Consider the following 16,790-nt stretch of genomic DNA (forward strand, 5'->3'; position numbering starts at 1 on the left):
TTGGAAATGTTTACCTTATTATTAATTGTATTTTTTTCTTAATAATACCTTATTGACTTTGAGCCCCCTATATACATAAAAATTCACTAAGTCAGGGAGAAACTTGTATACATTCAGTACACGAATAACAATCAAAAGCACATTTGCACCATGTAATTTTACTATCTACAGAAAGATGAGTCCTCATGGAGAATTTTGTGATGTGAAAAAGAAAAAAAATATTAGCATGAAATAGACCACAAAGTCAAAGTGTTCTCTAATAGTGTTGAGGCTTGCAAAACGTCAGAAGATGTTATTTAAGACAGCATGTTAACTTGAGACTTACGAAAGAATTTTCTCTTGCAGGCTTCCCATGTAGCTGTTTAAATCAGCTAATCCCTGATATACAAATGTATTAGGAATGTTTTAGGATATCTAACTACTGATGACTAATTCACATCCTTTCAGCTTTCTGAGGTGTTGCAAAGACATGTCACATGGAAGTAAAATATCATAGCAACATTTTGAGGACCATCTAATAATCAAAATTAGAAAATAAACAAGTGTACACTACCTGGCTGTAAAGAATTACTATTTTTGTATTAGAAGACTTCAGTAAAGCTAACTTCTATCTTATGAAGAATACTGTGCAGCATTGCTTTGCTGTGGATTAATATAAAAAATAAAACACCCCATCTTATTGAGAAATGCTTTGTACAGTATGAATAGAAGCACAACTCAAGGTACCATAAAAGACAACAATTAAAATAAATTACTGAAAAAAATGCATTGCATTTTATTCCAAAAGATGCAACGGGAATGCCCTACTTCCTTACACAAAGATCTAGAGACCAATTTTTTTCTGATCGTTCCTCATTAGAAGTTGGCAATCAGCCAAGAACTTTCTAAAAAAGCATGAAAATGAAAACTATTCAAAGTAAAATCTGCAGGAAACCTTTCTGAGGATCCTTGCAGTGGTATTTTGTTCAGTTTTGTACAACAGATCATTGGCTCCCTGATGTACTCCATGAGAGCTGTTCCAGATGGTGGTATGCCAAGGACAAAACTGTAACACAGTATATTGCCACACTCAATTCATTACCACACAGAGAAGTAATGCGTTTAAGCTCAATTATTATTTTTTTTAAACAAAGTTTATTCAGGCTGCAGGAAGCAGAAGTTGCTGCTGGGAGCTGTAGAAGGATTGCACAGGGATGGGGGCGAGGCCTCAAGAGAGGATATATTTCTTTATTTCCTTCAGGGCTGTTGTTTTTTCCATTGAGTGGAGGGAGAGGGAGGAGGAGATCTGCAAGCTGAAAAAGCAGTTTTCAATCAAGAAAACTTCTTTCGGTTAAGTACTCCCAGTTCCCCACATACTGTTTGGTAAAGGGAATAAATGTGGACAGGTTTCATTTGTACATAACCTTATTAGAACTGTCTGACTGTTTCCAGTATTCTTTTTATATATTACACCATTAGGGAGCTTTTTATAACATCCATGGTGAAGTATAAACATTTCATAATGGAAAGAGTTATGATCCCTGATCCTCAGTACAGCACAGCATCTAGACAGTTTTTTCTGCACGGCTGCATCCACCCTACCAGAGAGTTCTAGTTCCCCCATTCTCCTTGGCATGACCTGCAGAGACACAGGAAGCATCACACCAGCATTTCACTGCAGCCCCTCTTGAAGAATCTTACACTAAAACACCTGCAAGTATTCAACAACTTTGTCTTAGAGTATGACAGCTTGATTTCCAAACTGCAGTGTAAAGGTTGGGGTGGGGGTGGGGAAACAACTCCTTAATGCATTAAGTAGTAGAAGAACTGAACTCTGAAAAAAGTGGTATGAAAATTCAAAGGATTTACTTTCAGAGTAAAGATTGCTAAAGCATTTAAATGATAAATTATGTCAAATGCCTTCAGATACTTGTTTGTGTGATATCCATAGATCTCTGACTTAAAATGATTTGGTTTTCATGCGAATTTTAAAACCAGGCCAAATTTCAACTGTAGATTAAATTACAATATAATTTATTTAAAAATTTTTGCCATTTTATTTTTAAATAATCCAAAAGTGCTTTTACAAATGGGAATGGAAAAGGAATGACTGGTATCTATGCTGAAGTTTTCTGTAAAGTAAACTATGTAAAGTAACTACGAAAAACCTGGATATAGGCTGGATTCTATACTGCCCCACATAGCATTAAAGTACTACAAAAATGAGAAAAATAGATTGCAAAGAAGGATTATTAGACCCAGTGATCCTAATATACCAGAGCACTGGGTAAGAATAAACAGAAGTATATTAAAACCAATCAAAGAAATTAACCTGAAAAGAACTCAGCAAAAATCATTCATTATATTCCAGGTTAAACATATCTAAGAAACTTAAAGAAATCTAAAAAATAGTATCAAGATTAGATGAGGGCATAAAGCTTTTGTGGTATTTGCAGTAAGTATTAGGATAAATTTAACCCTGGAAAAAGCAAGCACCACGTAAAACATCCAGCAGCCACCCTCTTGGTGCGTGCTGGAAATAGCGCCCTGGATGGCAGAGTTCAGTGCAGGTTCTTCCAGTTCTCAACACATCACTTGTACAGGTCATAAAATAAACCCAGATATGGCAAAACTGACTGATAACTAAAAAGCAAAAATGCAAGGATCCTGAAAAAACTTTAGTAAATATGCAAAATTTAAAACCAAAAGGATAAGAAAGCATTCATACTTTTTCTTGAAAACAAGCTGGAACTAAATTTCTGTAATTGCACAGCAGAAACGAAAATTTAATGTATTTAATTACAATTGTTCTAAATTAAAACCCAAGTAGAAGATTCATTCAAAAGCAATTTTAAACCAAACATACTTATTTGTATTCTAATAAAACTTCATTTTGGAAGTCTGCTGAGGAAGCATGTCCAACCAGTTATAGGAAATAAACCAAAAAGAGAACTAACGATTGTCTGTAACAGCTGCTCCCTTGTCCTATTAGCTTTTCAGTAATGCAGCAGAATTTCCTATCAATCTGCAACCACACAGCTCAGACCCAGAGTGTGCTGGCAGTAGGATTTCAGTCACCAATGGCAAGGAAAAGGAAAGCCAATCTCTCAGTGGCTGGTTTTACTATGTTAGCTGAAGTTGCAAATTGGCTGCAAGTCCTTTGGAAATTAACGTAATCTTATTTTTCAAGATGTTGCAGTGGACATGGAATTTTGCACCTGTCCAACATCAAGGCCCAGCTATACAGTCATACACATTTTTTAAGGCTAGGAATTTAAAATAAAAAACCTCTGTGGAATTGCATGACTTAAAAAGATATATTGTTAAAAGACAGTAAAGAACATGATCTTATAAATGAAGACCAGAATCTATTTCTGTGTTAAAATTTTTATCTGCACTCCCGTGACTCTCTGTCATTTTATCATCTCTTTGATTAGAACTGCCCTCTAGTTTTCAATGATAAACTGGAATTTATTATTGATCACATCTTTTTCCTGCATGCTCTCCTCCAGAGTGAGCTTATCTGCCCTCTTGGCCTTGCATCAATACATCACTTACAAAGCTCAGTCTGTGTGCCATCCTCATGTAGCTTTGCTACAACTTGCCTTACTTTTAGAAAAATCTGAATCCTCTCATCTCCCATTTTTCTGAAAATTAAACGAGAAGTAGTTATTTCCAGATGATTCTGCCTGTTTTTCTATACCACTTTTAGGAACTCATCCCTAAATGGAGATAAGGAATCATACTTTAGGAACCATGGAATTATACACATATCTCATAAAAATTAGATTTTTTCTGCATGAATTAGATAGAAAGGACTTTTATATGAAAATAAATAGCTAAATGTATAGGCAAAGAGGCATTTACTAGCAGAAATGCTTCTAAATCTACAAAATTACTTGAAAGCTTGCTCTTGGCCATCAGACCTTATTCTTGCCAGTTTGAAAACAGAAATCTCCTACAGTCTGTAAAATTTAGTTTTAAACTACTTGCATTAATTTTTAAGTATAAAAAAAAGTATATTAATGCCAAAATAAATACTTAAAATCTTCACAAATTACCAATTATCTCCTCCCCATTTTTTATTTGAAAACGTCAAAATTTAAAATAGCAAGCTAATGTATGCATGCTTTGTCTTTCAACACTGTTTAACCAGAGGGTGGGGCTTTGTGTGCACATACACAATACCCAATAAAGGAGACTTAGCTGAAATATCTAATTCTCAAAATTCATCTGGTTTTAGTTACAGAAGTGCAAAAACCAGTTCAGAATCAATAGGAAATGTTCTACTGTATCCCTCTCTAATTTAGAAATGTCTAAGCTGGTTTTACTCAAGCTTTGTAAAAATACAAACAAAAGAAGTTTAGAAAAAAGAAAAAAATACACCACCACCCCCAAAACACACCCTATACCCAAAAAAACCCTCAAAACAGAACCTCCCATTCCTCTAGAGACTGACAAGCTGAAGTCTCAGTCCTGGAGTTATTTTTATGGACAGACAGTAAGTAACTTGGAGAAGAGCTTATAATGGAAGCAAAGCACACAGTAACTAGACAGCAACTACAGCATAACAACAACAGTAATATGAATTTCAAATATGTAACCCAAAACTCCAGGGAAATGTGCTTGTAATGTAAAGCAAAGCCAGTATTGAATTATTTAATTCAGATATACTGTGCATGCTCTCTGCAGAGTTTGTGCTATGTATTTTCAGAAAAGAGTAAGTCTTTAAAAAAATCCCTACCTACTGGCCATGTTCCATTCAAGTGCTGGGTTTTGAGAATTTCTCTCAGTCTCTGTCAAAACTCCTCCTTTTCCATTTTCTTTCTCTGGTTTCAACTGATTCCAATAAGCAGTACCAATGTTGATAGATTGAAGATCTATTTGGTATTGTCTGTCTTCAACTTCTGATCCAGGGTCTCGAAGAATTCCTAGATTTAGTGCTCTCCTGTAATGTCAAAAAAAGGAAAAGAAATTACCAAAGCACACAATAAGACCAATCAGATATTCATTAAGATCCAAATTAACAAAATAAAGGTACCAATTTCACCATTTTTGTCTACACTAAGCATTATTTTAATTTCAAATCTTCAAAAGTACCCATCTGCCTCTTTCCTATGGAATTCAATGGGAGATCTGCAAATGAACACATTCCTTAATTTAGCCAGATGTACCAAAGTCGATATGAGATCAATGCATCAACTTCATTGCACTCCCAATCAGATTTATACGAGCAGCCTTGTGGGGCAGTAGGACTGATTCATATCTACTGGATGGATAAGGGATGTCACATTCAACTCCTCAAAAAGAACAGCTACATACCAGTCTAACCACGAACTATAACCAACTGTCCCACTGTTCAAATTCATCAAAGAATAAAAATTAAAAAGAATACTCCAAGATGATGGAAAAACAATTCAATCCTTTTACTGCTGTATTTCAGCACAGAATTTTTTAAATAAAATACTTCTAGCAAGTGAGAAAAAAGCATTTTTGAGTGAACCACATTCCTTGTGGATTCCTTTAAAGTCTATGACACTAGATTTTACAAAGTACTTCAGTCTTGAGCTAGTTTTGGGAACAGTCAGACTCAACTTCAACAAAATATTCAAGAGCTATTAAATGAGTGGGAGCTGCTGAGATCAATTTTACCTGTGACCAGTAACAGAGGAGTCTTCTACTGCCATTCATATTCTGCTAATAAGCACTGAGAAATACTAAAAAAAAAAATCTTTCCTTTTCTATACTGGGAACAATACAGCCTTCTGTGCACTGCTCATTTGATATTATAATAAAAAATTACTGCTATATTACCACTGTTTTTCAAAATAAGGGAGCAAGGGTATCTTAATTTTTTTCCTTCAATCTATGATCACAAATTGTAGTCTATTTTTATTGATTTCATACATCTGTGTTGAAGCTTGAGCTTCTTACTGGCATATGACATCCAATCTAGTGTTCTGTTCAAGGTCTTGGGCCAAAATGATTTAGTATACAGCTACTGTCTTCACAGAGAAATTAATAATTCTGCATTTTGTGTGAATTTGATACTAATAATCTAAACACAAATAACTATTGAAGTAGCACATCCCAAACTGCAAACTCAAGAGCAGAGGTATGCAAACCATAGGTGTGCAATCTGTTTCAAAGTGCAATCCCAGTGCTGCCCAAATCCAAATAACAGTTGAAACTGCTAATACACTGCCATTGTTACCAATGGAGTATGTCGGCAATTAAGAAAATTAAGTAATTAATCATATGCACCCACAGAGACATGTGGATGACAGGAAAGCCATTTTGATCAAGTCACTCCTGGAGAGGCAGTGTGATGGCAGTGTTCAGTAGGCCCTATAACTTTCTTAAGTGCTTAGTAGAAACACACTGAAAATCTATTATGTCAGTAGTGGTATTTCAAAATTAAATGTGGTTTCTTAAAACTTAAGAATGTGTTTGTCAACTTTCCACACAGAGAGACCTAACCACAACCACTGTGCCTTTTATTATTCTTTCTAAGGCATTATTTCATCAATGTGAATGCAGTTTTTTTTTTCAACCCACCACAGTAGATTATTGTATGATCCAATGTCTATTTTCATACTTTGTCTAATACAAGTAAATACTGGAATATTTGTTTTGTGAAATATTACTTAAAGCACCGAATCACATATCTTTGGAAATCTTCTTGTGTATATTAAACAGAATATGATAGTAATTTCACATGCACAATGGATTGTTCTCCCCTTTACTTTGCAGTGACCATTTTTCATTTCTTCTTTTATGAGCAGCTTGATAACTTGCAATAGGCTCACCTAAATATTCCTTAGACTCATTCGGCATAACCTTGTGAACCAAATTCCTTGAGCACAATGTGTCTGTATGCACTGATCTGAAACTCCCCACTGTGACACTGCCCTTCTTACCCTCACAAATTTACTTATTTAAACATAAACCACAACAAAATCACTCTTTGGCAAAAATCTTTAGGTGCAGCAAAATATACAAGGGCATTATTTAAAGAGAAGGTACTCACGTATTGTGTTGCTGGTATCACATTTGTCTGCTGCATCTTTTTTTAATGCACTTTGGGATATTACAGCCCAATATTTTCAGCTTCAATATTTTCATGCTGACATAAAAGTTCATATTTGCATTATCCTACTATTACCAATCTCCTATATATAATATAAAACTCTTCTTCTGATCGTTCAGATACACTTTTGAAAACCAAGCATACTGTGTTTCTATAGATAACCCACTTCAAGAAACACATATTTTACACATCCATGTAAAATACAAGGTTTAGTAATTAATGCCTTGATGTTTTGATGAAGCTCATTATGGCTTTCAGAAATTGCATCATGCCAGTTTTATACAAGGATCAAAATATAGCCTTTTCCCAAATAAGTAATATATATACAAGCATTTACATAAGCCCTCATTTCTGGTTTCCCATATCAACAATTTACATACAGTGATTTACATAAGCACTCATTTCTGGTTTTTCCATATCAACAATTTTCCTAAGTATGTCTCCAATTTATTAGTTGTATACTTCCTAGGAGAATGAAGGTATGTTAAACCACAGCAAACCTGGCCTAGTCTTAAGTACACGTGCTTTGTATGAACTCTGAACCCTTTAAAATCCTTGCAGCAAATAAATTCCGGAAAACAGAGTAAGCCAAATTCCCGACTTCTCTATCTCCAGCAAAAGTGATGTTTTATCAGCTGAAATGTACTGTAGAGGTTATGATTTAAATTGCTTCCCTCTTCTGAAAACAACTTCACTATCTCATCTAATCTTTGGGCAGGTGGTGCAGAATACAACAGCTGGTCAACAATACAGTAAGATCACAAGCAACCAAAGACAACCATAAGCATGTAACACGAAACACAGGTTTAAAGTTTTTCTCTTTTTTAAATTGATTTTGCGTGGGTCAGGCTTTTTGTATGTTTATTTAAGAAGTAGTTCATGTTGAATCAGTTACTACATGCTGCTGAATAAGCATAATTCTGAGACCCACAGTAAAGAAGTTAAATTTATTCACTTACAGCTCATCTGAGACCTACAAAAAGCTAAAGAAGCCAGGAAAATGGCTGTTAAAGACTGCACATTCTGGATCTCTGTGTGCAGTGATTTCTTCCAGGTATAGAGATAACAAACATAGCTACCTAAATTTCACTTATTAAAGGTTTTGCCTGATGAAAGATCCTTTCTATCCTAATTTACAAAGGAAACGGAAAGTAAGCTTGGATAAATATGTAATAACACATAGGTACAGCACATAGATAAATATGTAATAACCTATGGCACATAGGTAAAAGGACCTCTTCCTCTTCTGCTTAAGCTTGTGAAGTCTCAGGCCAGATGTGGTCTGAAAGCCCCTCACCTATACATGAGATGTGACTGACCACTGTAGAAATCACAGCAGTATTCATCACTAACCTAATGCACTTTCACTGCCTTTTCCCCAATTCAACTCAATAAAGTTTCCTCCTTGACAAAGCCATTGAATGTATTTTACCAAACAGGGAAACTGAAGCAAGTGTTTCTTGGACTCCATCTAGAATGAGATGCTATAGGTGTTAAGAAGAGCACAGAACAAAAATGTGGTAAATCAAGAGAATCTATGACAACACTGGCCTTTGAGAATGCTAAACTTCTATAAGTAAAACTCAGACAGGAATCAGCTTTTCAAACAAAGGCAACTACTTTTTCGTTTTTTTTTTAATTTTACCAAATAGATGGTACAATAGATACCTAGATGTCTTTTTGTCACATTTGAGACCTTTGGAGAGAAACAGAACTTCCCCAACATGACACAACATATAGGGACATGATCTAAGTACTAAAATAAAAAAAATCCTATAGCATGACTTCCCATGATGGAAGTCCTGGATGTGCCTAAATTTGGAGGTATTAAATTATTTGTGAGGAAGATGGAAAAAAGAATTAGAAGTAGAAAAAAACGAGAACACTGGCAAAGGAAGAAACATAGAATCAGGGCACTAAGGCTGAAAATTAAAGTAAAGAAGAAGGTAAGAACATTCTAATGTTGCTAGAAGAGAGAAGGAGATGTCTTTAGGCAAGAAGAGAAGGTCCTCACAAGATCCTGGGTACATATTCTGCCATACTGCGTGATACACACATCTTCCAGGACAAGGGTTTGCTTACCCAGCCTGCAATCTGTCCATAGGGAGACTTGTGGTGTAACAAACAGTGTTTTATGGCTGCCAGGATGTTGGAAACAATTTATTTTGGTCTGGATCAGTGGAGCAGGCTTTCAAATGCCATCAGCAGTGAACTCCAATTCTCACTGTTTCTGCCTCTTTTCCCCAGGAACCATGCCACACATGACTGGCTTTGTTGGCAACTGCTCCTTCTCCCCTCTCCAGCTCAGCCTCAGAATAACACAACTACTGTCCCATCTACATCACTGCTGGCAGCATACTCAGCAATGGTTTATTAAATTAAAATATAAACTGAGCACAGTAAGGCTACTTTGCTTAATGTTTTTCTGATTAGCAAGTGATACTATTGATTACAGGAATCTGTTTAACAACGCCAAGTGCATTCTGTCTGATTAGCCCTGCTGTTGTGATCTGCACAGGCAGAAACATCAACATTATCTACAGAAGGTAACACATTCCTTTAAGTCAGAGTGGTTATGGAACCTGGGTTCATCTTCATAAGTGCAGGATGCTTGTAAAAAGAAAACATCAGTGATAGCTCTGTGAGCAAAATAAAAATTACTGACCCCTTCTTAAATTCACATAGTGGCCAAATACATAACATCCTAATGCAAAGGAAAAAGTTATAAATTACATTTTAATGGAATATGTTTTGTAGTCAGCAACACTCTTAAGTTCTAACTTTATAATGATTTGTAGTGTTTATCATTTTTGTACATAGGCATAAATCAGCTGAGATGTAGATTACTTGTGTTGAAAAAAAAGGCCAGTAACTGAAACATATGCAAAATTGTCTTCTGATTGCACTAGACTACTTCAAACAATTGCTACAGGGATGCAAAAATGTAAGTGTAACAAGTAACTTTCCTCTTTTTCAAATTAATGTTGGATAAATTTCTGACTTCTATCTCTTGGGCACTGGTGCCTTTTTGCTCTATATACCTACAGAGATAAGTACGACTGAGAAGACAGGAACTGGTAAAAGCATTAAAAAAGCTAAAGCAGAGCATACAACAACAAATAGCTACAAAGATCATTATGTAACACAATGAATTCCATGTGGGAAATCAGTATTTCCAAATCACAAAAAAAATAAAATAAAAAAAAAGGGGCGATTATTCAATTATGGATAAGCATGCCCTAAAACAGGATCCAATACATGAATGCCAAAGTGTCTGGTGAAAAAAAACCAACTGGGTGTATAGAACAAGCCATCTACACTCATTATCATTTAGAACAGCTAATCATATAAAAGAGCACTAAGATTTTAGTTGATTGTTGTTAAGATATCATTTAGTCTCCTATGTGTCAGTCTGGAATAAGGATGTGTTAGATACATGTGTAGAAAATTCACCCATGAAAAATTTTGTGTTTGAATTCTGCTATTTGAATTCACTCCAAGCTTCTACATATTTCAAGCACAGAATCTACTACTATGACAATCGTGGCTCCTGACAGAGAGTGACATTAAGAGAAGGTATTCAGGATCTTCAACAAAGCCATCACAGTACTCTACACACAAGTGTTTCCCTTAAATATGTCCCAGCTAGGTATTAGTCACTTTTGAGACATGTAGATGGGATAGTCAGAAACACAGTTATCTCTTCTCTGCTGCTAGACTTTTCTAATTGTGCAGCAATAACTCTTCTACAGAAGAGAATTATACTAATAACCAAACTTTTTCTAAAATATCCAAATAGACTATTTACTAATATTTTTCAGCACAGCTTTTTTTTTTTTTGCCAAGCTGAAGCAGACAGGTCTTCCCTTACGACTGCTTTGTAGCTTTTTCTTAAAAACAGACAACACAGAAAAACCCCTCAGTTCTTAAACTAATTGCTCAGAGATGAAAAACTGTAAAATTAGAATAACATTTCTCTAACTACTATGTGTCCTTTATTTCACCAGTTCCATCAACTGCAACTACTGAGTCATAGAGGTATTTATTTAATCCCAAACCATTTTTTAAAGGACTGATATTCATTGAGCTATCACAATGCAAAAGGAGAGAGATTTGGTTTTGAAGACAGAAGAATAAATCTGGTGATGGGAAGTCAATGGTTTGTGCCTATTTTGCATGTGTGGTTTGACACTCTCTCAAAAGGAGCAGGAAACACTGTCTTGGTTAGAATTGAGGTGGCCAGTCTAACAGGATGCATGGATGTGCAGAAGAGCAGAGTCTGCCTGGTCTCCATAGGCTGCACATGAGAATGTTTGGGGCTAGGCAGAACCTTTGCCTGGCCTGCCATGGGATGTGCTTTCCTCTTTGCAAGGCTAGAACATGCCAAAGGAAAATAGGAGAGGCTCTTCTCTCTAAACTTGCTTAGCACATATCTCTAAATGACAAAATCAACCTCTTCAACAGTCTACCAATTTATCCTGTGGGCATAAAGCCAAAATGATTTTGTCAATGTAATTAATTGCATAGAAAACATTTTGAAAGTATTCTGAGAATGCAAAGTTATAAAATATGGATAAAAATTAGTGATAGCAATTTTTAAACTGATATGCTACTTATGTGGCTACTTAAATATTTTTATTTTGAAACCAAATAAGTACGTATACAGAGAAAAAAAAACCCACAACCTCTTCATCCTCATTAATTACAGTGGTGGTTCCAGGTGGGTGCTACTGTAATTCCATTTTCTACCCATTTAGGAAAGCTAGATTTTAGTGAACTGGGCCACAGCAAGGTCAGGACTGGCAGCAGTGCACTGATAATATAGAAGCTACTAAACTCATGAAAGGAATTACAGCAGATCACACATCAAAAAATTTGGCCTTTGCTTCCTTTCTTAGTCCTATGGGCAAAAAATGCTCTACATATCCTATGAGGTGACCAGACATATAAAAGTAGTCCCTTGCTACAAGGGTTGCAGTGCAGTAATTGCCTGCAAAGAAGCTGAAGAACTTCTGCAGTGCATTGTCTTCTAGAGGTGTCTCTGGAACACAGTATCAATGAACCTATGGCCATAAGGTACAGTTTTAGTAAACTATGAAGTCATTTTGGTCTCTCTCAAAAAAAGTGTAAGATGAAACAAAGCTGAAGTTTGCAGCTGTGCATTTAGATGTCATCTGTTTAATTACTTCTATCATTTCATTGTTTAAATTCCTCAGCAAAAATAACAGCATGAGCAAGTCTGAACTTTCAAAAATCAGTTTTTCATTTTTATATTGTTTAATGTTTAGACAGTTTGAGGAATCTCTTTATACTTTTGAAACATTCACCCAAATTCAGGAAGCATTGTATAAATATACACTTGAGAGACTGTATAAATGATAAGTTTGCACAATTCCAATGGAAGGTCTGTATGATATTTTTGGATGCCAAATGTTCCTTGAAGAAAACCAAGTGGAATATAGCTTCTCTAAATAGTGGAAGTTTGAAGAGGGGACTAGTAAAAAAGGCAAAATAAAATATAACCCAAAGACTTTTATGCTTTAGTTTTGTGGAAGAAATAATTTTATCTCAGAACTTAATGCTGCCTGGTAGTAAAAGGATCTTTCATTTCAGATTTTTAAATATTTTGTGTGTATTTGCTTTACCATATGACTAATATAAATAATCCTGTGATTTCCCCATTGTTTTCAGCTTGAATTTCACTTTGGCTTAACTGATAAATCTAGCTAAGTGGAACAGTATCTCAGTTTTTTCAGATATTCTATAAATTCACCCAGGTGAAATTTCACTGAACACAGCCTTCATATTTGATGTGTGGAATTTCTCTAAATGGTGCAATACAACCTGGTGTAAGGAACAGGCTGGCAGGCAAACTCTCCTCAGTGTGTTTCATAAGCTGATATGGGACAGGATTTCTTTTTGCTGCTGTGTCAGTATATCAAAATCATACCTGGACATCAATCAAAGTGTATCTGAAGCAGAAAAGAACATTACAAACAAATAAATACCAGCTTTTCCTTTACACTGAACAATGTGTATTAATGCATACTTTCAGCATGTCTATTGCAATTGGTAATGCTTATAGCATGGTCAATACAAGAAACTACTCTAAAACATGAATATTTAACTTTCTAAGTCAATTCATATTTATCTTTGGCACTGATTACATTAGTTTCTCAATGATTACATTATTTTCTTCTTCTTCTAGAATAATCATATTCATAATGGCAAGCTGGAACTATTTCTGAAATAGTGTATATGATATTGTAAAATATGTCAATAACACAGTATTAAAAATAATCTTCCTTTAATTCTTCTTCTTGAAGTCCTGGCACTACTTTGTCTATTTCAATACCCCTTGAAAACTCTCCTGATATAAAACCTCACTCTACAGTAATTATGAAATACATTACCTGTCATGTTAAAGCCAGTATATTTGCTTTCTTAAAACCCCATTAGACTATTGTTAACTGACTACTGGCACCTCTAAAGTCAGTATGAATCTATGCCTAAAAAATTTACTGAAGGGGAGTTTTACTTCTAAATATGCATCTGAAGGAGGGCAAAGAGAGAAACAAAAAAGATACAAATCTACTCAAAATATCCCTGTGTACTCACAATATTGACCATGAAGACTACAGATTCCAGTGTCAGGTAGTTCAGTGACTCTATGATGCAGCCCAAATATTTAAATAGTGGTGATTATAAAGAAAACTTTAGAGCTTTATTTTTCTGCCTGGAGATAAAAAAAATTAGGACACTGCACAGACACAAACACACAAACAAATACACTGCCCATCTGGAAAATAGAAAATTCCATCACCTGTAGTTTGAGTCCAGTTTAGTAAATATAATTAGATACACTCTTATGAGCTGCAGTGTGTGAAAAATACAAAATGTAGATTAAAAAAATTATTTTTAGAAAACAACTTCAGTAACATTTGCAGTTACATAATATATCAGGCATTTTTTTACTAAGCCAAAAACATGGAAAAATCCACCAATGAAGCTGTCTAAATACAGTGGGTTAAAAAAGATATGCCACAGAATTGCATTTTTCTGTATTTTTCTTGAATACATATATGCACATATTTATACACTTGCAACCTTGAAAAGTTTAGAATTTGCTTTGTAGTTGGATTTGCTCATCTATAAGTTTCTTCCTGTTTCTTGAAAAACTGTCACATACAATGATTAAACAATACTATTCAATAGTTAAATAATTTTGGTTGTCAGAAAGAGTTCAAACCTCTTCTGTTCCTATCCTGCAAGTACAGGGCATATCTATTTGTAGATACTCCTATGTCCTATTTGTACCACCTTCACACCCATTTATTTTTTAATGCTCAAGAACACACAATACCAGCCAGAAAACTGGAGTAGCTGTGATTTATTCCAACCATTTACAGTGAAACAGAGATGCCTGATACTATCTCTGTATTTTATTACTCTCAACATGCACTTGTGTTAGCCATTAACATACCAGTGCTGGCCATTGCCTTCTCACAGAAAAAACCCAAACCCTAGCAACAAAAATATCAGTGGGCATGAAAAATGTTTTGAGAGGCTGAAGAATGGTGCATTTATCTTTGTGTCCAACAACTAATAAAGCCCATAAGATTACAAACCAACCCTTAAAAAGAAGTGATGGAATTTTTTTGTTCTTAACAAAAAATAAAAAAAAAAAAGGATAGCTTCTGAAATGCAACACAAACCCACCACATGTGACTTTTTAATTTCTTTTTTCTTCTTTTTTCCTTATTGCAGCATAGCAAGGTTTAATAGCACGGTAAGTCCTTAAACATAACAAACACTAAGCAGGACTTTTGACCATACTTAAGGTGGTTGAGCTAAGTGAAACTATGTTGGAAAAGTCAGTTAAGAGCTAGGAACCATACTCACTTAAACAGTAAAATTTGAGTTGCTCAGGATAACAGTAACATGGATTTAATTTTGCCATGGGAGCTTGGAAGAGAATCCCATAGAGAAATATGCTAAAATAACATGTTACTATTCTGTATATTTCTGATAATCCTTTTTGTTAAATAATTGAAAACCAAAGTTGAAATACTTACAAGCATTAAATGAAAGACACTGGCAAACAGTTTTGCAAAAGAAAGAAATCTATCCAAAATGTAGTTTAAGAACTGTGGTATGAATTTGTCATAGATAAAACCCTGTGAGGGACATCAGAGAGCCCACAAGTATTTGCGGAATGAACCGCAATCTGTATACAGAAGTTAACAAATGTTTCATTACAAACGGGATATGCTTCTCTCAGTAACAGAAGCACACAACTTGCCTTAGAGTTACCTTGAGATCCTGCTAGAATTAAAAATGCTACAAAGCACTTTATATGCTATTAGTAAATACTTTTCAACAAAAGCATTTGTTGAAACCAGAGTTGATGGAAATTTTATTTACTCACAGTTATGAAGAAAACTCTATAGAATAAAGAGTTTTAAAAGCTCTCCTCAGCTCTTTTAGAATAAATTAGTTACTGCAGCCAAGACTTTAGATAATTTAGTTAATTTTCAGTATATAAGACAGAAAAGAACCTTGATATATGCATTCAATCCTATATTTTAAGAACCAGTGAAGTAGAGTCTGGGAAGAAACTGTAAGGAGTTTGTGTAAAGCAAAGGAACATTACTTCAGTAATTCATACAGAGGAATCACTCCAGCTCTTAAGGTGGCATTAACTTCTAAGAGCCAGCTCATTATTTTCTCCCATGTTAACAGAAACCCAAACACCTCCCCTCATTCCCCCTTGCATTTTACAATAACAGGCACAATATAAAGCTACTTGTTGAGGAAAAAGAAAGATTAAAGGGATGTAACTTGAAGAAGTGCAAAACCTTCAATAACATTGCTTTATAACATAAAACATGAAATACAAAACACTACTCATATAAAAAATAACTCCATCTTTAGGACTACCTTTTATTTCCCAGTTTTATCTGAAAATTTTTTCATTGTATTAAAGTTGCTGAGTACATAAACTATGAAAGGTATTCTGGGATTTCTAAGTGGTATTTAATGTGTTTTTTCTTTGTCCCTGTACCCTTTCTTGTTTACCTTTTTAAACTGTTACAGTCTATTTAATAATGTTAATGTTGAATCTGAGAACTATGTAAAAATTCTTAGTACACTGCATCAAATTCTGAGCTGTTTCAAAAGGCCAGATCATGATGGCAGATGAAGCTGATCCATGCCCAAGCTGATAACACACACCTTTTTGCCAGGGCTAATCCTTTTGTGCCTACACAATAAATAGGCTCAGGAGAATAATCTTACTGAAAACAATTGCTTGATGGCCCCAATATTTTTTTATTTCTTTCAGGTCCCTCAGCCTGTTCCTTATACACAAGTATAAACAGCAACACCATGAAGCAGTAGATCTTAAAAGAGTTCAAATTTGGATTTACAATTTAAATGGGCACAAAACTCACTGCCCAATGATCATGGATAAAGTAATGTTAAAATCTGACATGACATTCACCCCATTCTGGCAGCCCCAAGGAAGCCCAGGGCCACACTTCACTCCTTTAGTCCCTTCACTAGGCATGGATGGTCTGCACATCACTTGCTTGGATGGGAGGGTGAGAGACCTCTCTACTCAAAGAACTCTGCAAATATCTGACATGTTTTCTCTCCCCTGTGGTAAAACAAGAATTGCTTTAGGGAGGAATTAACAGTTTGGAAATATTTTCAAATGGGA

At 35.0% G+C, this 16,790-nt stretch overlaps 1 protein-coding gene across 1 annotated transcript in view; it reads right to left on the reverse strand.

Annotated features, from left to right (window-relative positions):
* The window catches only part of VPS13B (vacuolar protein sorting 13 homolog B), a 429,435-nt gene that overhangs the window by 148,060 nt on the left and 264,585 nt on the right, over window positions 1-16,790 (reverse strand). Inside the window, exon 31 of the mRNA XM_058820123.1 lies at window positions 4,724-4,927. Coding sequence (XP_058676106.1) covers window positions 4,724-4,927 — 204 coding nt within the window. The remainder of the gene's footprint in view (window positions 1-4,723; window positions 4,928-16,790) is intronic.

The sequence above is a fragment of the Ammospiza caudacuta genome, chromosome 1, assembly GCF_027887145.1.
Source record: "Ammospiza caudacuta isolate bAmmCau1 chromosome 1, bAmmCau1.pri, whole genome shotgun sequence".
NCBI classification, from domain to species: Eukaryota; Metazoa; Chordata; class Aves; order Passeriformes; family Passerellidae; genus Ammospiza; species Ammospiza caudacuta.